At 36.3% G+C, this 24573-nt stretch overlaps 1 protein-coding gene across 1 annotated transcript in view; it reads right to left on the minus strand.

The window, feature by feature from the left end:
* ZFAT (zinc finger and AT-hook domain containing) overlaps positions 1–24573 on the minus strand; it is an 87197-nt gene that overhangs the window by 55858 nt on the left and 6766 nt on the right. Inside the window, exons 2-4 of the mRNA XM_085221727.1 lie at positions 19207–19377; positions 11448–11708; positions 1786–1959 (exon numbers count right to left, since the gene is read on the minus strand). Of these exons, the coding sequence (XP_085077853.1) occupies positions 1786–1959; positions 11448–11708; positions 19207–19377 (606 nt within the window). The remainder of the gene's footprint in view (positions 1–1785; positions 1960–11447; positions 11709–19206; positions 19378–24573) is intronic.

Consider the following 24573-nt stretch of genomic DNA (forward strand, 5'->3'; position numbering starts at 1 on the left):
GATAAGAATGTTATAGAGTACTGGTCCCAAGATGGATCCCCTAGGGGACATTGCTCATTATGAGCCTCCACCTGGACACAGAATCATTGACCATAACCACAACCAGAATTTAAAAATGCTAAAAATATCTTCTAAGCTTTCAGCATTTGCAAATTCTGGATGATAATTCATAACTGCTATAATAGCAATTACCTTTTTATTTTATATATTCTACCTGGGACCTTCCAAATTACTAGATTACTAACTGTCAATCAAGTAAATGAAAAGATAGTCAAAAACAGCTTCAAATCCACATTTAACTGTCATTCTCTTCAATCCATTACAGACTTTTGAATGAAACCTCCTGTGCACCAACTGCTCCCAAATTGAACTTATTTAACATTCTGCATAATTTAAAAAGCATAGAAAGAAGAAAACAAAAACTTCACGTTAAAGAAAAAATTACCAGGTAGTAATTAAGGTAACAGACATCCCTAAATATTCATTTCCTTTCTGTCTTCACATGCTTTGTATATTATTTTTATTCTCGGTATTTACCTCGTTAGGCTAGTTTCCTATGAAAATGGGGCTTTGATAGCATTACCTATCATGTCTTTTCTTTCCCTCTTGAAAAAATTGTTTACTTACTAACAGAAAGGTGGAGTTCTCAAAGACAAAAATTGTTACAATGTTCATAAAATTTAGCACCTGGACAGAGAAGAGCCAAATTACAGCTCTTCCCCAGAAGTTCTGTTTGGCGACTGTTCACGTATAAATCCAGTAACCAACAACTACATGAGTCCCTTTACCAACAGTTTCTGTTTGGACAAAGCACCAGAAGGCATAAAAGGGAGCCTTCAATGTGGCAGTGAGGGGATTGGGCCAGGATGGAAGAAGAAGCTGAATGTGGTGGGAAGAAGCTAAATAGATGGCAGAGACAGTGGGGAAAATGAGTGCTCAGCTACAGGTAAGAACAAGTTCAAGGTCACGTCCAACAAAAGGATCAGGACTGTGGTTAGTGAAAAATCCAGGTATTTTCCAACCCACAACATTAAAATAAATAAATACACTCTAATTGTTCTGAGATGTGTAAGCAAAACAACTGTTCAAAACTATTAGCAACAGCAAAGGGAACAATAAAGGCTACAAAACTGAAAATAATGCACAAAACTGCTAAAAAGGTATTTTGTCATTCAGGTAAGTACCAAGTTTATATCAACAGGCAAATACAAGTCTAAGTTTGAAATTATTTCAAAATCCTACAATGCAAAGGCTCTACGCAAAATTACAGATGAAGAACCTTTTAACTACTGAATAGAAACTTCATGTGATTTTGAAATATAAATTTCCTATCAATCTATTTGTAAACATAAGTATCAAGTTCTATATACACTAAGCTGTTTGTGTTTTCATAATCAAATTTATATTTATCATAAATATATAAAGAGTCAAGAGCTGAAATAAAGATACAATCAGAGAAAAATACTTTTTTTTTTTTCTTGTTCGATGATATTTCCTTTTCTTCTTTAAAACCCCTCACAGACTCAACATAGCTCACGTTAATGCGGATAAATACATTCAGGTCCACAAAGTCTTTTCCCAGCATATATGTAACCTATAAAGTAGCTCTACAATGATCCTGATGCCAGACACAGAGATTCTACATCAAAATGACCAAATAACTAAATACTTGATTTTTCAGATAGCATGTACCCTAAGCATTTCAGTATAGACCAATTTCTCTTTTATATGGTGTCAAGATAAACAAAAAAAAAATTTGATTAACTAATCGGTGATTCTGAATACCTGGAATAGCTTCATGGGCTGTCAAAACCACACTTATTATAGGATTTTTAGCCCCTGGAACCTGCTCAGTCTCCTTAGTCGATGGAGTTTTCTCTGTTTTCTGTACTCTGGGCCTCTTTGGAGTTTTTTCTCGCTCATCTTCCTTCCTGTCAAGGTCAACGTCAGAATCATTACCTAAAGAGCAAACATCAAAGAAAATATATATATAACTACATGCAAAAGAAATGCAGGTAATAGTTATGAACACTACAGAAGAAAATGAATGCTACTATAGAAAATACTGCATATTATTTAAACCAGGTGTGCTGCATGAATCCCTAAAGGGAATTATTTTTTTGCTTTCATTAATAAAAAATGTGATAACGATACAAATAAAGGAAGTAGAAATAAACTAATAACAAAAGTTAGACTCACAGAAACATTTCTGTTCCTAAATTATCTTAATATTATTGTGGATTTTTGTGAAAATTCTACAAACCTGGAACAACTTCTTATGATTTAATCATTAAAGAACAAATCATTTTTCTCCTTGAAGTCACATCCCAGTGACTTCAGGATTATTCATCCTTGTACTTGATTCACTACCCATCATATTTAATGGAAAATGTTTGTACAACCTCTTCGGGTTAGGCTTTTTCCCCCAACCATTACAATGAATCAATAGACAGAAACATACTTCTCTTTTTCAGCATTGAACACCAAGGTTCAAAATAGTTTATTTGGTTCAGTCTAACTCTTGAGCTTTAACTTTGCCTTTTGAAGGTCTGCACTTTTAAATGACCCTCTGTCTTCTGCTGTTCAGAATGCATTCCTATTCTTAAACTGGGTAACTTTTGGACCTGCTACCTAGAAAGTAACAATGTCTACAAAACACTCATCTGAAATAACACATATGTGATCAGCTCAGTTCTTTCTTGAGGTTCTTTCTCCTTAGAGCAAATTAGGAATTCCTTACTGAGATTTGTTTCTAGAAGTGCTTATAAATAAAGGATTCGAATTTTAAAAAGAGTGGTTCAAGTTTATACTCAAAACATTCCTTGTATTAGATGAAATGATTGGAAATACAGGCTAGAGAAACTCTCATGACAAATTAGGATATTATACAAATATTCCAGAGGTAATGAGTAAAGAAAGCTCAAAACTGAAGAAAGAAAATTATAAATGAACCCACTGAATTTCAGACTTTTTTTTTTTTTTTTTCTGAATCTAAAGCAGCTGACACAATCTCCAGAGTATGCAGTGTATATGCACAGAAGGCTGTAGCTGCTGTGCTGGGATAAGAACACAATGTATAAAAATAAATCAGTAACAGCACAAGCTGTAGTTTGTTCAGTCCTTTATAACATGTAAATAGCAAAAGCAGTAGCATGAGATGCTACATGGAAATCGCTGTGCTCTAATTTCAGTAATATTTTGTAATCTGTTAATACTCAGCTCAGCTTCTGGTTCCAAAATCATGGGGAAAAAAAAGGAGATAGAGACAAAAGGCAATTCTTAAAAAAAAAGAAAAAAAAATGGAACAAGCACAAACTAAAGCAGCACAGGTAGCAAGGTAAGTAGCATTTGGCTAATTTGCAATTCCTCTAACTAAATGCAAAACTAGAAGGAAAGAAAGTATGTGGGAGTTAGTTTAGACTGCATTAGAAAAATTCATTTATGTATTGCTCTCCTCAACAACAATTTTTCACTGTAGATTTCAACGGTTCTGGAAATTATTACTACTTTATAAGCACAAAGAATCTCATTATATCCCCATTTACTTCCTTAGAACAGTTGTAATTTATTGACCGATATTGAAACTGAGTAATTCTAACAGCAACATTTCACTGCAATACTCCAAAGGGATATTTAAATATGAAGATACAACCCCATTCTGGCAGACACTTCTTGTGCAGTGGGATGAAGGGTGCGTGGCAGCTTACTGACAGTGTATTTTTCCCATGTTTCCTTCATGAAACCGCCTCCATTACTTTACTACCAAGAATACATCTTTACAAATATCACAGCAGGAGTGGATCACAAAAATCTTACCTGCTTCACAGAGGAAAAGAATACATCAGCATGCAAGCTGCCTGTTGAACTGTATTTCACTGAGGTTGATTTATGTATTATTAAACAACAAATACAGAAGTTGACTGAGTTGATTACACTGTCACATTCAGTGGGCATTAATTTAGTGAAAATTATTTGCTATGCCTGTGAACAAAAGGCATTTTGCATGTTTATAGCTAAGAAAAATCCAGAACTACTGACTGAAGCAAAAGATGTGATAATAACAACAGAAGTTTCCCCATTTTGCTTAGGGTAGCATAGTGAAACGATGATAGGAACATGATTCCAAGCACCCTACTCCCTAGTCTTCTTTCCTAACCATTAAAAAGCAAGAGTCCGTTTAATGAGAGAGTAATGAGAGAGACCAGGAGACTTTTTGGACTGATCTTTTCACGTTTAAGTTGTAACTCTATAAACTTTAGAATACTAGGATTCTACTTTGTTTTTGTTATTGTTGTTTTTTAAAATAAAAATTAGTAAGAGAAGGACAGAGTCAAGTCAGTTGAGCGACAGAGTTGTGTCAGTTGAGTTTGTTGGTTCATCAACACTAATGAAAACTACAACCTTAACAAGCTAACAAATATTACTTGCTGCTTTTCTTTCCTAATTACGCTTCTATTAGGCAGAGCAGTTTGCTAATTGATTCAGTTTGATCAAGGGTCAATGAGGAAAAGTACTAGAACAGATCTATTACAATAAACATAGCTGACTGTAATTCCCTGCCTATAAAACAAACTCCAGAAATTTTATTAAGAAGCGATTTTTACATAATACATAATAAATACAAAGCTGGTAAATACTTCAAGCAAAGACTTGCATCTCAGCTTCCACCTTCAAGCTGAGAAAAATCTATTATCAGGACTAGAATCAGCTCATGCATAGGTGCTAGGAAGGCACTGAGTGCAGACCCCTGTAATACAGAAAACCCGGCACACAGATTTGGCCAAAAGCAAGTAAGAGAGAAAATACACCTGATTTATCTATGATACATCTTGAACTAGTGCTGAATATTTGTATGAACATGATCAACATTCAAATGATACATGCAAAACACAAAGCCTTCCTTCCTCTCTACGTAAAGTCAAGTTCTGGTACTTAACTTCAAAATCCACTCACTAATCCACACTGAAGCCTATTCTCCCTCCTTCTGAGAGGAACAAGCATCTTCCAGAAGCTGTTTGTTGGTAAGGACCAGAGGCCGCATGTATGACCAATACATTTTTGTACAAGCACAACTATGCTGCATTCTGCATGTAACCTGAAAGAGACATAAAAATATCAAACCACTCTCCATCACATCACCAAGCAAAAACATCTTACTTCCTAATGACAGCTGCTTTCTTCCTGAACTCTCTCCACATAAAAAAACAACCAAACAAAACCAACCTGAACTAGGTGGTCTTTTAGAAAAAGAACAGAGGGAGACAAAAGTATGTTTTTATGAAATAGATGAGCTTCAGCTGTGACTACAGGGCATTGCCTTTCCATAATACAGGATAGCTTTCTATCACAGTCATTTAGACATCTTCCTTGCAGAAATTATAGTTCTCACTAGAGATTAGAGAGTCAAAATCAGTCTTGATCTTTCACAACAGTCTTTGATCTTTTCACACATTCACCTGCTACTATTCTTATTGCATTGAAAAAGCATCCAGCAGTGATTTTGAGATGATTTAGGAACAAATGAAGTCTACGCAACTCAAAGTAGCTAAGCAAGGTTTCTCCAAATCGTACGAATCTTTGCTTGCTCATAAACAGATTTATTTAGATAAACTGCCTCACTTTGCATCTCCCTTGCTAAGCAGTCAGCTCAGCACTTTGACAGCACTCTGACTCAACAGACAAATAGACTGACCTTCCTTACCTAGCAAGAGGCATGTTAAATTCTCTCTGTGTTTGTGCAAGGAACACAACGCAGTGCCCCAATTTTTTAACGCATTTAAGGAGCGGTCATGGCTGTGCTGATGAGGAAAACTGACAACACCAAATGAACCAATAGTTTCAAAGTCCTGTTGAACCAGGCTGTTCACCTGTCCTTTGCTTCTGTTTAAGTCTTTAATTGAAAAGTACTGCTGTCTGCTTTCATAATTGGACTGTGTTTCACAGGCACAGCAACACATCCCTAATTGGCATGTTTTTAAACTAATCTTCATTAAAATTATTGTTTTTTTCCCTAGAACATACTGATATTTCATAGCAGTAAGAGTATAGTAGGCAGTCAAAATGAATACATGTAATTGTTTTTCTTGCAGAGACTGGCACACTACTTGCAAAGAGAATTCATGTAAATGAGAATCCAGTTGATGGTAAAGAAGTTTAAAACTAAGGCTGAAGTGTCATTTTTAAGAATTCTGAAGGCTCCAAATTCTCTATGACTCTCTTGAAAAGGTCTAAAAGAATAACTAGACTGTTGCAATAAAATCTGATGAATCACCAGAAGTTAATTTTAACAGATCAGAAGCACTTACAAAGTCTATTATACTGTTCCAGCAGAAATATAACTTCTTAAGGATAATTTCTTAAGTTGCCTGAGTATGCTTACTTTTTAACTTAAAAAGTTGTACTTTTTGACTTAATTTTTTTTAAATTGTGTACTGGAACTGTTGCAAGTTTCTCTGTATTGACAAAGGCACTTCTTTAACCAAAATTAAAAATCCTTTTAGTTAGTGTGAAGTAATTTACTCCAGAGAAGAGAGGTGGGCTGTCCACTGCTGCAATCTATCTTCCATCCAAATCCCATTTCCAGACATCAAACATCCACTCCTATAACTCCCAGAGATTCACATAAGCTGCAGAGTGGAAAGGGGAGGCTGGTTAAATTAATCTCGTTCTCTTGTTTTCTCTAAACAATTGAGTGCAGAGGCAGGAGCTGGGGAACTGATCCAATCCAGGAAAAGTCAAAATCCCCAAACCATTGCATTGCAGTGCAGGAACTCTAGCATCTCCTTTTTATTTACCTATTCAGAAACATTTCTCAACTCATCCAACTTTGTCTTAGGACAAAAAGAACGGATGGTATCTCCCACCAACCCATTAGTAAGAAACTCCAATTTAGCTTAACCAAACAAAAACAAAAGTAAGTGTTTACATAACTGCTTAAATCAAAGCAACCTACTTAGGCAGATAAACCCTGTATTAAATAAAGTTTACTGAGTAGATGTTTGGAGCATTTGTAAGCAAGAGCTGGATGGGTCTCTGAGGAACCTGATCTAGCAGGATCCTCAGAGAAGTTCATTGCAGGGAGTTGAAGTAGATGACCTTAAAAATCCCTTCCAACAGTAACAATTCTATGATTGTGAGGTGAAGGTAATCATTACGTATTAAAGAAGCATATTAACTGCACAGAGGAATTCAGCAACCAGTAAGGCTTGATGACTCCTGAAAAAGGGAAAGGACCATTTCAGTGAGAAATTATTTCAATTACTTCTCAGACCAACAGATATTGTTGCTTCAATACAGTTTTATAGTTGTTTATCCATTGCAGTTTTAAACCTCCAATATGCTAAGTGTTTCATTACTTCCCTTAGGGATCTATAAAAAAGAGCAACATGTTTTATTATTTGGAAAACTTTCCTGATAGTTTAACTTCAGCTCAATACACTTACGTTCCTCTCAGTAAAGAATATCACACAAAATATCAATATATAGCATCTCAATATTTAAGTTTAGTATATTTTAGCACTAGCTAAAACACTAGTGTGTCAACAGCATTATTTTGGTCATATATCAAAAGCATAGCACATTATGAGTCACTTGAAGAAAACTAATTCCATCCCAGCCAAATTCAGTACAAAGTGAAAACATATTTTTATTATTAGTAATATATCCAGATAACAGATATCCATACACTGATAAACTTTGCAAGAAATGAAAAAGATGATAGATGAAAACAATAGAAAAAAAATCCCAGAAGCAGTGGAGAAACAAAAGCAATTAGAAGTTGGAATGACAAAAGTTTAACAGTGGGAAAAAAAGGGTGGGGAAAAACCCATATGCATTCAGCAAGAGGATAAAAAATAAAGAACTTGCTGTCAAAAGTCTTTACTATTTTTGGCCACCTATTCTAACCTCTGTGTCCGAAATAAGAAAGGATATTTTAACTGGAAGGTTCCAAGAGCCTCAACAAAATTCTCCACCCAACTCTATGAACACCAACAATAGAGAAATGTCATTAAGCCAGAAGTTTCAGTACTGCTTTTCTCACATGCACTAAAATGTATAACTTCGAGAAGTTTTGTCTCACTGATAGCTTACTCTAGAAATTGTTGACATCAAACGTGTCTACTCAAGTGACTATAATATTTCTTGAACATTATAAACATAAAAGCCACACACAAAAAAAATATTTTTGTGCCACTGCCTAAATCAAAGATGCCTGTATTTCCACTCCTTTATCTCAAAACAGGGACAGCAGAGTTGCTGGGAAGAATTATATAAGTGATCAGATGCATAAGCAATTTCCATCATCTAGTTAGTCTGTTATTTAAGGCTCCTAGTAGAAAAGAAAAATCTGAAAGCAAACATGAAGATTTCTAAATTGTGACTATGAACTTCAGGCAAGAAGTTAATACAGGACTATTAACCATTTACCAGAATTAGACAATAAAATGGCACCCAACGAAAAGTGCAGGATCAGGTTTAGAGAACAATGCAGAAATAGCACCATTTCACTGATGGTGCAATAGTGCACTCAAACTCATTAACACAGAACATACCAACAGGTAGAAAACTAGACAGCTTTGTAGCTCACTTAGGTGAACTAATGAGATTAACAGCTTTCATTGATATGGGTGAAACCTCTAGTGCACAAGCTCTTGTAAACAACTTCAGCCACTTTGAATCTTGGCATATTTGTACATGTATGAACAGGTCTCCATGAAATTATGTGAACAGATAAAAAGACATTTACTATTACATTATTTCTTTGCCTTTTAGATTTTTTTGTTCACTTTTCATCCTCAAAACTTTATTTGTAATGAAAATTGAGTCTGATAATAATATTCCAAAAGCTACAAGTTTAGAGAACATATTTTCTGAGCTGGTAAGACAATAAAGCTATGATAAATAATATTGTTTTGGTCCACTCATCAAAAAGCTTTGAGCTACTCAATCTAATCACATTCTCAAAGGATAATAACAACATGCATGCTACTTTTATCTAAACATTCTAAAACTGAAAAGGTATTCCAAAGCAGTTCATAGATCAAAGTGAGAGGTGAAAAGTTCTCCCACGATGGGATAACTAACAGTAGATGACTGAAGACAGAATTGCCCAGGTGTAATGTAAACAATTATTCCTTCAAGTTAAAAAATGGTGCTTAATATCTTCACAGTTTGCCATCTAAGTATGAAACTTAGGGCTGGAGGCACTCTATCTGCATTAGACATCAACAACTAAAAGCCCTCACTGTTTGTTGTTCAAGAATGACATTTTTTTTCCTTGACTGATTTGCTTTTGCCAGAACATGAATAAAAATTGTTCCATTCACATAAAATTGAGGCTGTTTTCTTATTTAAAGGAAAAGACTAAGCAATTTACTTTGAGAAACCTGCCAATGCGTTTTGTAGCAAAACAGATCCAGATAAGACTTAGCAGCTTTAATGAGCTAACAGATCTAGTGCAGTTAATTTGAGCTGACACTTTTTTATTTTAAAAGGGCATGCAAAATAGGCAACATTGACAAAATGATGCAAATGCTAACATTGTACCTAGCACACATACAAACAGCAAAGCACACAGACACTTGCATTCTCAGAAATGAGACTGCTGGAGTGAATGTCTCTACATGTATCAGAAAAAAACCCAAAACAATCAGGTAAGAGTTTCTGTGCTGTCAACATATTCCAAACCCATTTTAAATAAATTAGTCATAGCCACAGGGGTTAAACTACACAATTCACTGGAAGCAAAATGCAGTCACGCTCACTGTGTATCATAACGATAGAGTGGACACAAAACAGTAATAGAAAAATAGAAAAAAAAGCAATGCCAAATACTGTCTCTAAGTAGGATCAACACAGCAATACGCAATGCATGTTAAACAATGCAGCTAAAGAAAAAAATTCAAGGCTAAACTATTCAGTGGATAAAGAATTGGTTGGAAGGTCACAGTCAGAGGATTGTAGTCAACAGCTCTATGTCCAGGTGAAGGTCAGTCACAAGCAGTGTCTCCCAGAAGTCCACCTTGGACCTACTACTCTTAAATCGTTATTGACAATATACACACTGGGATCAAGTGTACTCTGAGCAAGTTTCCTGAAGATACCAAGCTGAGAGGTGCAGCTGACATAATAGAGGGAAGAGATGCCATCTAGAAGAATATTGAAAAGCTCAAAAAGTGGGCTCATGAGATCCTAATGAGGTTTAACACGGTCAAGTGTAAGGTGTTGCACTTAGGTGGAAGCAACCCCAGAAATGAGTACAAACTGGGAGAGGAACTCACTCAGAACAGCCATGCAGAAAAGAACCCATGGATCCTGATGGACAAAAAACTGGACCTGAGCCAGCAGTGTGCCCTTGCAGCCTGGAAGGCCAACTGTACCTGGGCAGCATCAAAAGAGGAGTGGTCAGCAAGGAGAGGGAGGTGACTGTCCCCCTCTACTCTGCCCTTGTAAGTCCCCATCTGGAGTGATGCACCCAGGTGCAGGGTCCTCAGTACAGAAAGGATATGGAGGTGTTGGAGTAGGTCCAGAAGTGAGCCACAAAGATGACAAGAGGGCTGGAGCACCTCTCCTATGAAGAAAGGTTGAAGAAGTTCGGCTTGTTTAGCTTGGAGAAGAGAAGGCTCTGAGGACACCTCACTGTGGCCTTCCAGTACTTGAAGGGATCTTAAAAGCAAGAGACAACATGGTCTGACAGTGAAAGGATAAGGAAGAATGGCTTTAAACTACATGAGAGAAGATTTTGTTTAGGCATTAGGAAGAAATTCTTAACTCAGAAGGTGGTGAGGTGCTGAAACACATTGCCCAGAAGTTGTGGATGCCTCATCCCTGTAAGCATTCAAGGCCAGGTTGGATGGGGCGCTGGGCAGCCTGATATAGTGGATGGCAACCCTGTCCATAGCAGGAGAGTTGGAACCAGATGACTGTTAAGGTCCCCTCCAACCTAAGCCATTCTATGATACAAAAACTTTTGTAAAATAGAAGAGGTGAGCTTTGCATTACTTTTCATACAATATAGCAAGCCATCCTGAAAGGCATTCCTTTTGTCTATCACAAGAATAGAACAAAATTCAGGTTTCCCAAGTGAAATGACAGAAACATTTCTATGGAATCATACCTCTTCATTATGCATGATATCCACCTATGTTGCTATATCAGTTCCCATTAGAAAACTGCAATCCTTTGCTCATAACAGTTTCTTGTGAAAAATAAGCATTTTAGTGAGTCTAAGACTAATAATGTAATGAGCCTTCGGAATTTTTGGAAGAAAAAAAAGAAATGTCTAACTTTATTCTCAGTTTTGTTTCAACATGCTTTTAACATTACAAGAAACAGTCCATTCTCTTCTATTGAAAATCAACATTAATGTCTAGGAGTAATCAGGTTATAAGATGGAAAAACACTGGTTCACAATATGCTTTGTATCTTTTTAATGGGTATTCTTTTACCTCCATCTCCTTCCTCTTCTCCTTCATTCAAAACAATAATGCAGATATGTTTCCTCAGCTGACGCATATTAGAGAACTTCCGATTGCATTTCCTACATTCCAAGCTGCCTGGTGAGACTTCAGCCACTTCTGGTCCTTCTTCTGTCCCAGGCAGAGCTTCTTCATTCAGAACAGAGTTATTTTCTGCAACATCTTCATCCACACATAACTTCTTAGTAGAACCTTTTGGCCTGCCCCTTTTCTTCTTCACTGCAAGAAGCTCTAGGGGAAAAAAAAAAAAAAAAAAAAAGGAAAAAGAAAAAAGAAAAAGGAAATTAAGAGTTAAAAACAAGCTACAATGCAATCTCATAGGGTTACTCCAGTAACTAATATCCACCAGCTCTTTGAAAAGGAGCAATATTAAATGAAGGTTCAGAGTCTCTACCCCTAAAGCTTAAAAAAAAAAAAAAAAAAAAAAAGATTACTTTCACACAGATTTACTTTTAAGCAATGACATTTGTTAGCATTTCTGCTAGTCACAAAGCAATAATATGTTACTGAGATTGACAGATATCAGAGTACTACAACTTTACAGAAATCACACTGCAAGCATTCTTTTACATTATTGAATAATTGTATCAGCAGGCATATTCTACAGAATTGCTCCACCATGCTGACACTCCATAAATAATATCTCATTTTAATTTAAATCACTCTCAAATAAATTGTTTAAGCAGTTGAGATGCATTCAGAGAAAAGCACTTTATCTTTTAAAACCATAACTTCATTTTTCTTTTAATAATGTGAGCCAATGACATCTTCATTCAAGGCCAGGTTAGATGGGGCTTTGAGCACCCTGACCTAGTGGAAGGTGTCCTGACCCATGACATGGAGATGGAACCAGATGGTCCTTAAGATCCATTGCAACTCCAATCACTCTGTGATTCTATGATTCTGAAATTCCCATGATTCTTTATTATTAACACTTTCTAGCTTCATGCTCCTATCTCTCGCTTTGGACTGCTCTGATCACTCAAAAAGCAACTCTGCTATCAGACTCTCACAGACAGATATAGTCAGATGTACTCAGAGTGACAGAACCAGTTAGATCAGCATAAAACTTCTAATTAATGAAAGCCAATACTAAGAGAAGAGGAATTTTCCAGACAGTGTCCAAGTACTTTTCAGAAATTTCATCCTAGCTATCAGTTACTCTGGTGTAATTGTTTATACAATTAAAAGAGTTGCTCTTTATCTTTCTTGTTACCCTCCAGCACTTTTTATTCTTTACACTGTACTATTTGAGGAATTACCTGATTGTTACTGTATGTATTTTAATTACTTTGTATCTGCTCTTCTGCAAGAAGCTCAGTTCCTCAAGAGCAAAGCGTGCTAGCTTTTCCAGCATGTATTTACTTCTGAGCAGGCATCTGGTAAAATATCAGATCTATTTCTGCATAGTTCTGAGAAAGAAAAACTAGTGTGTATGTAAAAGAGTTTGTCTGATGGTATGTAGAGGAACAGGAGGGAGTCAAGCTTCTTCCAGACCTTTAACATTCATTTTATCAAATATTAGACACCTATGGTCTTTTATATTGAATGAACATAGAAAGCACTCTCCAGAATGCACTTCAGATCATACAAGGCCTGAATACTCTCTGGATCCCAGTGTGACTGGGGCTGCCTTTTAAGAGCCTTCAGAAATATGCAGTGATGTTCAGCTTTGAAAATTAAAAGGCAAAGACTTTGATATAGTCACTGTAATTGCAAAACACAACGACCAACAAGCTAAAAACAAAAACTACAGTATAATGTGCATAAAAATGCTAAGTGTGCTAAAGTGCTAAGTGAAATAGAAGGTGTATGAAGTCCCTGTCAGCCATCATCTTTGTAATATCATACAGAAAAACAAGGGACTAGCAAGTTTTGCCAGTAACCTTGTATTTCATGGTCTAGAAAGAAAAGGGAAAAAAAGGAAATCTGATGTACATGTCAGCTTATGGTGACAACAGCAAAGAGGTCCCTGAAAGCATTCTTACCATTTGTTTCCAAAATATGAGACTCGTGCAAAAAATAAAAATAAAATTATTTCTCTCAAAAACTTATGGCTGTTCTCTCTCTCTGCTTGGCTCAGATGGGAAAAGTATGAATTATGTCTTCCGGCTTCAGAGAGAGAGAAATGCCCAGTAATTAAGTAACCACTGCAATTCCGAACGTGTGAAAAGGTCTTGAGATTATTCAAGCTAAAACAGACTGGCAGTGTAACTCAAATCTTCCTCTTCGTGAAAAGCTCACAGTGCTTTTATTCCAGGAACTTTCACCAAAACCGAAGATTAAGAATCGTCCAAATCTTTTTATCAAATATTTATAAGTCAGTAGCCTATTTTCTATCTGGTAAACTGAGACTGACAATATAAAAATCCCCCAAATCATGTAAAACATATGATTTTCAAGCAGATATGCCAAAAGCCCCTGCTAAATTGGTTGACTTAAAACATACGGAAAAATAAATGACCTCAAAGAATCTAAAGGGAAGATGCAAGAGAACAGGAGGTGGTAGGAGCATCATTTCTAAATCCATTCATCACTTCCCTTAAGTATTTCAGACAAACAAAAACCCACACACAGAGACCACAGTTTTGAGATAATCATGTAATTGATATCAAGTGAACAAGAAAGCATACTGTCTTATTATAGTGGTGTTTGAGTATCCATCTACTTAAATATGTCATAAGAAAACTAAAAGCTCCATTACAAATGAAAAAAAACAACCACTTTTCTCACATCACCTTTTGCAACTATTCATGAGCAGCAGCACTCTGAATTTCTGTGCTACTGCACTCCAGGAAGTGCCAATTACCACCAAATAGAGAAAGGTGATTTCAGTACTCTCAAAACTGCTCTTTGTTACCACTGTAAAAAAAAACAGTATTTGATGCCTTGAGCTAAAGAAATTAACTTGCAATTAAAAAAACCAACAACATTTCAATGTCAACCTGCAAAAAGGTCAACCCACGTGTCAGGCATAGTATGAGGAATGCAGATACTGCTTAAGTTACTATAAGTAATTAAATCCCAGTATAATATTCTTTTCTTTTTTCTTTTTTTTTTTCTTTTTTTTGGGTATAATATTCTTTTCTTTCTTTTTCTTTTTTTTTTTTTTTTTTTTGGAAAGCAAATCACTCAAAAAAAAGCACATTACTCAAAAAAAAAAAAAAAAAAAGAAAATTGGTTCACCCCTTGCTGACTGTTTTAAAATAAATGAAAAAGAGAACAGTGTTTTCATGTTACAACAGGAATGAAAACAAAATCCTGTTTACAAACAGAACTGAGAACTGCTCCTTTAAAAGGTTGGTGGTAGATCCCTTTCTGTGGACTATGAAATTGTAGTTTCTAATGGTGTGGCAACCAACGTAAAGAATATGTAAATTTACACCTGTTTATAAATGAGCTTACATCACATGCACACGTTACATTGGCTAGAAGAATAGCCAACAGTTATCAGACACATTAAAAGGCCTCATGTAAGTGCTAGATAGCAGCATACACTGGAACAGGATGATTATCAGTACAAAACTGATAGAATCACCAAAACTTGCTCCTGTTCTTTCCTCCTTCCAGAATCTCAAGCCACTTTAAATGAACAGTGCCCGAATTCAATTTTTAATGATGCACATGACCATAAATTCCAGCTGTTCCCCCATCCAGTTTGCCACCAGCTATCCATTCACACTGCATTGTACTAACCACAGTTCAAAGCACCACCTAAGATGAACTAGGCACAATAGTTGAGCACTACGTTGTCACTGACTTGTTAGCAAATAAGCAAGCCAATGAGAATGGTCACATCTTGCTAAAAGGATGCATTAAAGCACTCATTTCAAGAATGCTTGGTGGGAAGCTTAAGTTTTAAATCAATCATTAGAATGATTTTATTAGTGGGATCTTATTCATGATTGCCTTCTTAGCTGTTTCCAGGTATTTTTACACCCACCACAGATTCTCTGAAATCAATCTTTATGATAACTGGTATTGGATGTGTGCAATGGCAATATTCTGAGAAAACATTCTGTGCTATGCTATATAATTATGTACTCAATGGCACTAAAAAAGGCATTTCAGAAACAGGACATGGAAATAAACTATATAAATCTACTTCTATACTGTTCCTTCACAGTAACTATTGACATAAGCTTCTCAAAATCAGTCTGTGATTTAATAATCACCTATCTCAGAAATATTCAGAATATTCAGAATATTTTCATTTATGAGGCCTTCTGTTTTGATACAGCAGAATTCTATTTAATCATTTCCTTGAAGTTAAAATAAGCAACTACAAATACATACACACTATTCTTAACTCTTCATACACTGAAGTAGATCACAGCACTCCAGCAGTGTGGATTTTGTCGGGCTTAATGATGTGGTTGTACAGTGGTTGCACTGATTGCCTCAAAATCAAACTTAACCAAAACTGGTTCACTAAGGGACAACACCCTTAGAGACCAGAATTTTCCAAAGTTACTTTATTACACACAGAGAAATGCAACAAGTGGATGAAACTATACACTCTAATCATATTTTTTCATTGGTTTTCTACGCCCTCCGTCTTAAGTGCATGATTAATTACAGTCACAGATGTACAAAACAACATTTAGAAAACCACATTAATGCCACTATAGGGCAAATATCTCTGACTCTGAAAAAGTGGAAGATACAATAAATCCCTATCAAACAGTTATTTTTCTCCCAACCCATATACGTAGCTTAGCACAGTCACTGAGCTGATAGCTACAGCATGACTCAAGCAAAAATTTGTCAGAAGTTGCAAAATGATTGTAAAAGTGTCTGCATGAACAACCTGGCCAAATGGCAATGGCTGGGTGCATTATGCAACAGTAAACCATTTTCATCTGTCAGCTACATAAAAAACAGGCTCATTTTCTTTTATGTAAATGATTAGAACAGTACATGCTGTATTCACAACCTGCTGCACAAGGGGTCACACAAAAACAAGCAAATATGGATGAAAATCCACAATTTCATGCAAATGTAACAGTGATCACACATCCTGGTACTCAGAAACAGCTCTTAGTCCTGCAGCCTCAACAGATGCTCTGGCTGTACCTGGTCCTCTAGCCAGGATAAGGCTGCTCTTTTTTATGTGACCTTAAGGAGTTACACCTCTTGTGGAAAATTTTCATACTCAGATAATAACTTCTTCCAGTTCTCATAATCAATAGATAAGGCCTGAAAACAGTGCTGCAGAAAACCCGTATCCCATAATGCACACACAGCCCATAACAACAATCCGTCAGGGAATAATATTACAAGTAGATGAACTTAGGATCATTCATTCTGCTCCTCAAACCATTACCAATCTGATTAAGTAAAAGTAAAAAAGCAAAGAGCTTTGACAGGCACTTTGAAAGAAAACTGAGATCATTATGGAAAGTTTTGAACAAAAATCCCACAGAAAAATAGAGTATGAGTGATTACTGTAAAGCAGTAAATATCTGTCATTTCCCAAACAAAGTTGCTATAATCCAGAGCAGAACAAATTGTGATCTATCCATAATCTTCACCACAGCAACATTTGCCTGGTCTCCTGATTCCACAGCTCTAGCATCACCTGATCAAAGCAGTTAGGGCCAATCAAGTGTAAATATATCATGATCTAATTATGGGAAAGTGGTGTGACTAACTAAAATTCAGCAGAGTGTATTACCAATAAAATAACTTCAGAGTAATAAACATGTATTATCAGCATTTTACTTCTTCACAGTACTTACAAAATCATTGATTTAGTATTCAGGCAGAACACAGCTCCATTAACAATTCAACATTCACTCATCTATGCCAATTTCAAAGTAAATATGTTTTTTACCTATACTTGGAAGAAAAACTGTTTTCAAAGGACAAAAACATGTTAATCTATCAGGCAACTGAAAGGAAACTGTTCCATACTGTCATTCATAAGTCACTTCTCCCTTAAGTGACAATACTGGATCACTAAAAATTACAGAAGGGATCGCAGAGAAAAAAAAAAAGTATACAAAAACCTTTATGTGCTACAGATTTCATAACAGAAGGGGAAATTTTCAAACTCCTACATTCTGCTATGAAACTTCCTAATTATTTAAACAGAACACTGAAGAACAGGACTTCAGAATACACTACTCTCTTCTCCAATCAATTTGTGTAATGAGAAAGGTTTGTTATTTGTTTATATTATAGAAATATTTTAATATCTTTTCTATGTGAGTATTTCACTTTGACATTCTTACTAAAAGCAGATGCCAAAGAATTAGACCAAATAATCCGAAAAAGGCAGCGGCACACAATCACATCAGATGATACAAAGTATTGATCAAGAACAATGAAAATGGTAACTTTAAACACGAATGTTTTATTTTACATAAGTAGATCTACAAAGCTATGCTCCTAAAAGCTGCTTAGGTCTGATTTCTGCTCATTCAGATCTTTATGGTAATTACATACTATTCCAATGAAGGTGTGATGCTTGCCTTACAACATAGAACAAAAGGGCTGATAGTTCCTGCCACAAATACAACAGGAAGTTTACAGAAGAGCCTTTTTACTCACAGGAATAAGAATGTGTTGCAAAGTACCACAATCACTGTGCTCAGAGATACAGCTTAGTGAAGGGGTAACGGGACACTAAAAAATGCAGGAAGGAAGATGGATTCTGCATAGCTGAGATACTCATTCTGTATAATTAAAATTAGAAGAGGATTTTGATATTTGATGCAGATCTGATATTTATTCACCTTCTTATGAAGCACTGTTTATTTTAAGCATAGTGTGATATGATAATCTGATGCAAACTCTTCCTCAGCAGCCACCTGAGGAGATAACAGCTGAACACTATGTGACCAGTTATTAGAAATAACTTCTTACATTCATGAAGTCAAAGTACCTACTGAATTACTGCTGGTAAGCAAAGGAAGAAATGCCACACACAAATGTTAATGATAAAAATATTCGTTCAAGTGTGATATTAGAGTGGGTTAATTTTTTCCTTATAATCAGCAACCATAATTATTAAGGACTTTAGAAATCTTGGTAGTTGTATTAAAACAAGAGCTTTGCCAACAGCACGAATCCATTGTTCAATAAGAGTGTAAAGCATATGAAGTCTGAATCATCTTGAATGCATTGCTAATACTACAAGGGATTGAAATTATAATCAATTAAAAATAGTCATGAATGTAACTTCTTTAATTGTAGAGTAGCATCAAACTTTGCCTAGAAGATTTTTTTTAATTTACTAGAACTAATATCAAAGCACAATAACAAATTATGAATCATGCTGCTGCCTTCTCAGAACAAACTATTAATATAATCTGAAATTCCAAAAGCAGTTAAGTTTTGTAACTCAAAGCATTTCATCCCCTTCTCTTTCCCAGCCCATGGTGCTCTGGCTGCTTGCCTAAGAAAACTGAACTGTCTGGCACTTACACTTCTGCTGCTGCTTTTAAAACCTCAAATCAAAGCTCTAGGAAGCAGACTTTGCTGTACTTGACATTTAAAATTAATGGAGCACTGTAATCATCCCCTGCCACATGCTGCGTTATCCATGTCCATCCTCTGATCTAATCCGCACTAAACGAAATTCATGTTGGCAGCACATGGTGAAAACTGTAGAAACAAGCTATGTAAATGGTACACACAATGAAGAACCACGAGACCACAGGTTTCATTAAAAAAGCCTAAATAACTGTTTGAAAATTACATTTTACTCAATTTATCAAAGTACCTTCTCCATTTCTGTTTATGTCTGTTGGTGCTGTTAGAGGCTGGAGTGGAATAATGATGTCGTCCACGTTAGTCCCTTCTTCTGAGTGCTTTGCAGAGACGTGAGACAATAGTTCTGACTGACTTGGTGAAAATAAGTTACAAAGCTTACACATGAAGATGGAACTGATTCCTGAAAGATAAATTTTTTAAAAATAAGTTAATATTTCCAAATTTGGTCATTTATTCCTATTACCAGTAGTTAAGGAGGTTTTGACACTTTTAACACAGATAACAAACTTGTTACACCATCAAATAAAGTCATTCATAATGAATCACAAAACAAATTTAAGAAATGGTACAACTTCTACCCAGACTCTCACAGGCCAAAAAACTTCTCCTGACTAAAATCTAAGAAACGTGCTTCATCCCTGGAGGTGTTCAAAGCCAGGCTGAATGGGTCCCAGAGCAACCTAATCTGATGGATGGCAACCCTGCTTGCGGCAAAGTGGATGGAGCTAGGTCATCTTTGAGGTCTCTTCCAACCCAAGCCATTCTGCTACTCTGAATGGAAACAGGACAGATGAAGTCATTTTTTTTTCCCCACTTCCCACCTTACACAATGCCACAATTTTTACAAACATGTGATAAACAGAAAATTGTTTAAGACATGAAGTCACTGCCCAGATTTGACACATATTCCATTGGTACAAACCCAAAACATTTTAACCTTCATAAAGTAGCTCTGCAATACAGAGAAGCTCAGCTCCATGTCTAATCAAAGGTCATGGATCTCACTACTCTTTTCCTTTACTTTTCAAGTGTATTCAACCTTAGAACTTAACTCACCTAGGCACAAATCTCATTCTCTAATCACCTATTTAAGTACTGGAAACATAAATAGCTAGAAATGTTTGTTAGAAAATAAAGGCATTTGATACCAAATGTATGTTTTGTTACACCATTTTTTCCTTTACTCATTGAGCTCATTACCAATTATCCTCAGTTGTGGCTCTGCCTCTAATAAAAGAGTGGGGAGGAAGGTCAGAACACCTGCAATGCTTTACACCACAAAGTGTTGCATCCTATCACAGCTATGCAAGTGTAGTGTCTTCCTTCCTTCCTCCTTCTTCCCATTCACTTTAAAGCTACACAAACATGTTTTCTTTCAAATTTGGAAAAATAATCAGGCCTCATCTTGAGTCATCAACCTACATGAAGAAAAACAGGGAGGAAAAGATGGAAAATTTAAGGAAGAAAAAGGGAAAAAGAAGTTTTACACTCAAAGCAAAACATCACGTTGCAACCTAGGTCAGCATTAATTACATGTGACACCAAGAGAAATATCAACATTTCATATACTTTGACATACAAGTTCAAAGAAAAATTCCTTTTAGTTCTCCAAAATAACACCAGACAAAACAGTGAAAACTTATGAAGTAGCAGTAAATGAAGAATGTCATTGAAATGTGTATTGGTCAATGTTTTAAAATAAAATCCGCTGTGATGCTTTGACTTTTGAAGTCACTGCTTCCTTCTGTTTCTAAAGAAACCCCCAACAGCCAATCTCAGGCACGCTGGCTCCTCAGCTATGTACAATAAGCCCCGACCCATACATCACTTTCAATTTCTCCTCTCCCTCTGTCCCCCTAAGGAAAACAAGGACATACTTTCATTGAAAGCAAGCTGGAGCAGCCAATGCTAGTTGAGGTACAAACTAAAACTCAGGTTAGCCAATAAATACAAAAATACAGTGATTTTCTGTGAACTTTGGGATGAATCAGGGAGGGAAGAGAACAGGAAAGCTGTATTTTAGAACTAATAACAATCTCAAGCAAAGATCACTAGTCCTATTCAACCTTATTACTATCCCTTTGTGACACACTGTGCGGTTCACACCACTCTAGAAAAAGCTTTTGAATGTTAAGAATAGCAAAGCTGGCACCCATTTACACCGCTGTAACAACAACAACATAATCTTTAGAAATAGTACAAATACCTCAAAACTAAAAGGCGTCATACGCCTCCGTTTCTTAACACAGCTCTGAAAAACAGCCCACAAACTATTCCTGTTGTACAAATATACCATATCCTACACACACGAGCAGCAATGTAAAATGTATATTATACCCACTATGGTCTTACGAGCACGGCAGGGCTCCTTCTCAGCCATTCTGCTGTCTTGAGCACACACGCTTTCTCATTTTGATTGTACTAAGTTTATAATGGAAATGTTCCCTTAATAATTCATTATTTCTGCTCTGTTATTTAGTGTTATTCTTCTATTAAAAACCTTGTTATTAACTCAGTGGATGACGATTCTCCTGCATGTTTAATATTTCCAGTACAAAACCTACGATTATCTACTGAACAGCTTAACCACACCTAAACACTGAAATTCCACAATGCAGTGGACGCTTCTGTTTTGAGGCTTTATTTGCCACTGTTTCTGCTTCCTGACAGCCAGCTGTGTTCCCTGGAAGTTCAGACCCACTGTTTTTTGTCTCTCCCCTCAACAGCTGTTATCGGTGCTCTTCTTAGAAGTGAGATTGAAACAAAACAGAGGAAGAAATGCTTTTATGCAGAATGACTGGAAAAGGAGGTCAGAAAGCAGAGGATAAGCTGTGCTGATCACGGGCCTAAACAATTAGATTAAAATAAGCAAATGATAACCAATTAACTGGTTGCTAATTAGGTGGTATAGCAATAGAGTAATGAATTACAGTCAATTAAGTGTAAAAATCAAATAGGCAAAAAGTCAATTAACTATGCAGGGAATCAACGATTAAGTAGTGGATAATTAATTATGTGGGAAGTCAACAGAGCAATTAATTAGACATCAATTAAATATGCAGATAATGAAAAAAATATTAATCAAGTTTACAGGAAAACAAACAAGAGTACTTTCAGCCAAAACCAATCTGAAACATTCCACCTAATAAGCTTGCTTTGTGTTAATTCATTTTCATCATTTGCTCATATAAACTCTGTGTATATTGAAATAAATGCTACCAGTTTCTTTTTTCTTAAATTGAGAAGTAGCAAATTAAGCTATAACGGAAGTGAAACCATTTCAATATTTTTTTCCATTATTCCAAAGATCTCAGGGTATTTCTTAATTAGACAAAAATAGTTCTTTATACTGAGCATGTGCATAGCAAAGGGAGATTAACCAATGGATCGTTGAAGACAAATGGGGTGCAGACTGGGAAACAAGTCCCTCATTCCCAACTCCCTTCTTAAAGTTTAAAAGCATCTGTTCTGTTTCTCTTTAAACCTGCAGGAGGGACCATTCGTATCAGAAACATTACTGAAAGCAGAATTATTTATGGAATATATATACTTTTGATCACCATGAGTCAAAAACTAAGGAAGAGTTTGTTGTAGTAAATCACAAATGTCCCCATAGCACTAAGGACAAGCTGGGGGCTGGGTTCTGTTTTGCTTTAAATAACTGTTTTCATGAGAAACACAAAATAAGTAAACAAAAGAGAGATTATCCATCTGTGTTTATGTGTCATAAATCATTCTAATGTACCCAAAACTTTTCAGCAGCTATTTAATACAGACAGCACTTAAAATCTTCTATAATCACCTTTAAAGCCCTCCAACAGTTAAAAGGAACAAGGACAAGAGGGAATGCCCTCAAGATGAGCTGGAGGAGGTTCAGGTTGAATATCAGGCACTGGAATGGCCTGCACAGGGAGATGGTTGAGCCACTGTCCCAGGAGGTGTTCAAGAAACATGCAGATGTTGTACTGAGTGACATGGTTTAATGAGCAATATTGGTGGTAAGCGGATGGTTGGACTGCATGATCTCACAGTTCCTTTCCAACCTTAATGATTCTATGAACTCCATGGTTAAATACAAAGATAAAAGTTCACCTGACACCCCTTGGCCTGTGGAATAACCAAGTTGCTTGTACAAATACTTGTGCTCCTGCTCAACCTTCCTAAAATATACAGCAGTGTGGTTTAGAATTCACGTAACTACTTGCTTAAATCTGAACTTAAAGATAGAACAAACTGCTTCAAATCCCTGATAATGTTCAGCAAGTAAACTTGTATTACATCCTGAGACTAGGAAGTTATTTGGCCTCAGGCTTTTTGCTGGTTTCTTTTGTGGCAATTGGGTATTTATTGTATTACAGACTATTAGTAATCCAAATAAATAGGTAAAGTATAATGTATATAACAGATTTCTTCCCACCTTCAGCATATGTAATACAAACTTTATTCTCAGTTTAATAACACTCTGGTCTCTCAAGTTGTATTAATACCTTTTTTTTTTTTTTTAAACCCTCACCTCCTGCTAGTATGAAATGTGAAGGTTGGCAACCCTGCCTGTGGCAGGGGAGTTGGAGCTTGATGATACCTGAGGTCCCTTCTAACCCAAGCCATTCTATGATTCAATGATTTTAATAAATCCCTTTCTCTCTCCAGCACCTTCCAGCCTATCAGACTCTCCTCTCTCCCTGCTCCTCACTATGCATCTCCAAGCTTCAGCTATTCACCTTAACTTACACTTTAATACCCTGACTTTTTTTCTTTGCAGATAAAAGAACTTTGCTTCTCCCCCGATTTGAATCCATCAGCACTCATTCTCAGCTAACAATCGCAAAGGCAAACTGAACACCCAGTTTTCATGACATTTGCACAGGTCAGAACTAAAGCTATCAAGCACAGGCTTCACTGGGATATTACACTGTACAGCTACCAATCACTGTCATGGAATCCTGACAGAAAACTCAAGTACTCTTTACTTCATGTTAAGTACAAAAAGCACATCTTTACTTCATAGGATCAAAGAATCATAGAATTGTTCAAGTTAGAATGGACCTTTAAAGGTTATCTAGTCCAACTCCACATTATTTCCAGCATTAAAAACCCAGTGACATCACAAGACACCTTTTGTTTTCTCAAGAAATCCTTCTTTAGACCGAATATAAGGAAGAAGTTTTTTACAATAAGGGTAGTAAGGCACAGGAACAGGTTGCCCAGAGATGTGGTGGATGCCCCATCCCTAGAGACACTCAAGGTCAGGCTGCACGGGGCTCTGAGCAACTCAATCTAGCTGTAGGTGTCCCTGTTCAGTGCAGGGGAGTTGGATCAGATGACCTTTAAAGTCCATTCCAACACAAAAGGTTCTACGATTCTATGCACAGCACAGATTATGACAAATTACTGATGGGCTACCAAGAAACAGCAGGCACAGCTTTGGAGAAAGCTACCTGGGCTTTGTAAGAAAGGAAAAGGAGAAACAAGATTTGAGAGGGGCTGTGGGACAATGTAAAACAGATGAAGGAATTTGTAGAGGAAGGAGTTTGAGAAGGAATGGAAAATGGTATATAAGGGACTGACCACACCCATGCCTGACCACTGCAGTCTG

The sequence above is a fragment of the Meleagris gallopavo genome, chromosome 3 (genome assembly GCF_905368555.1).
Source record: "Meleagris gallopavo chromosome 3, MGAL_WU_HG_1.1, whole genome shotgun sequence".
Taxonomy (NCBI): Eukaryota; Metazoa; Chordata; class Aves; order Galliformes; family Phasianidae; genus Meleagris; species Meleagris gallopavo.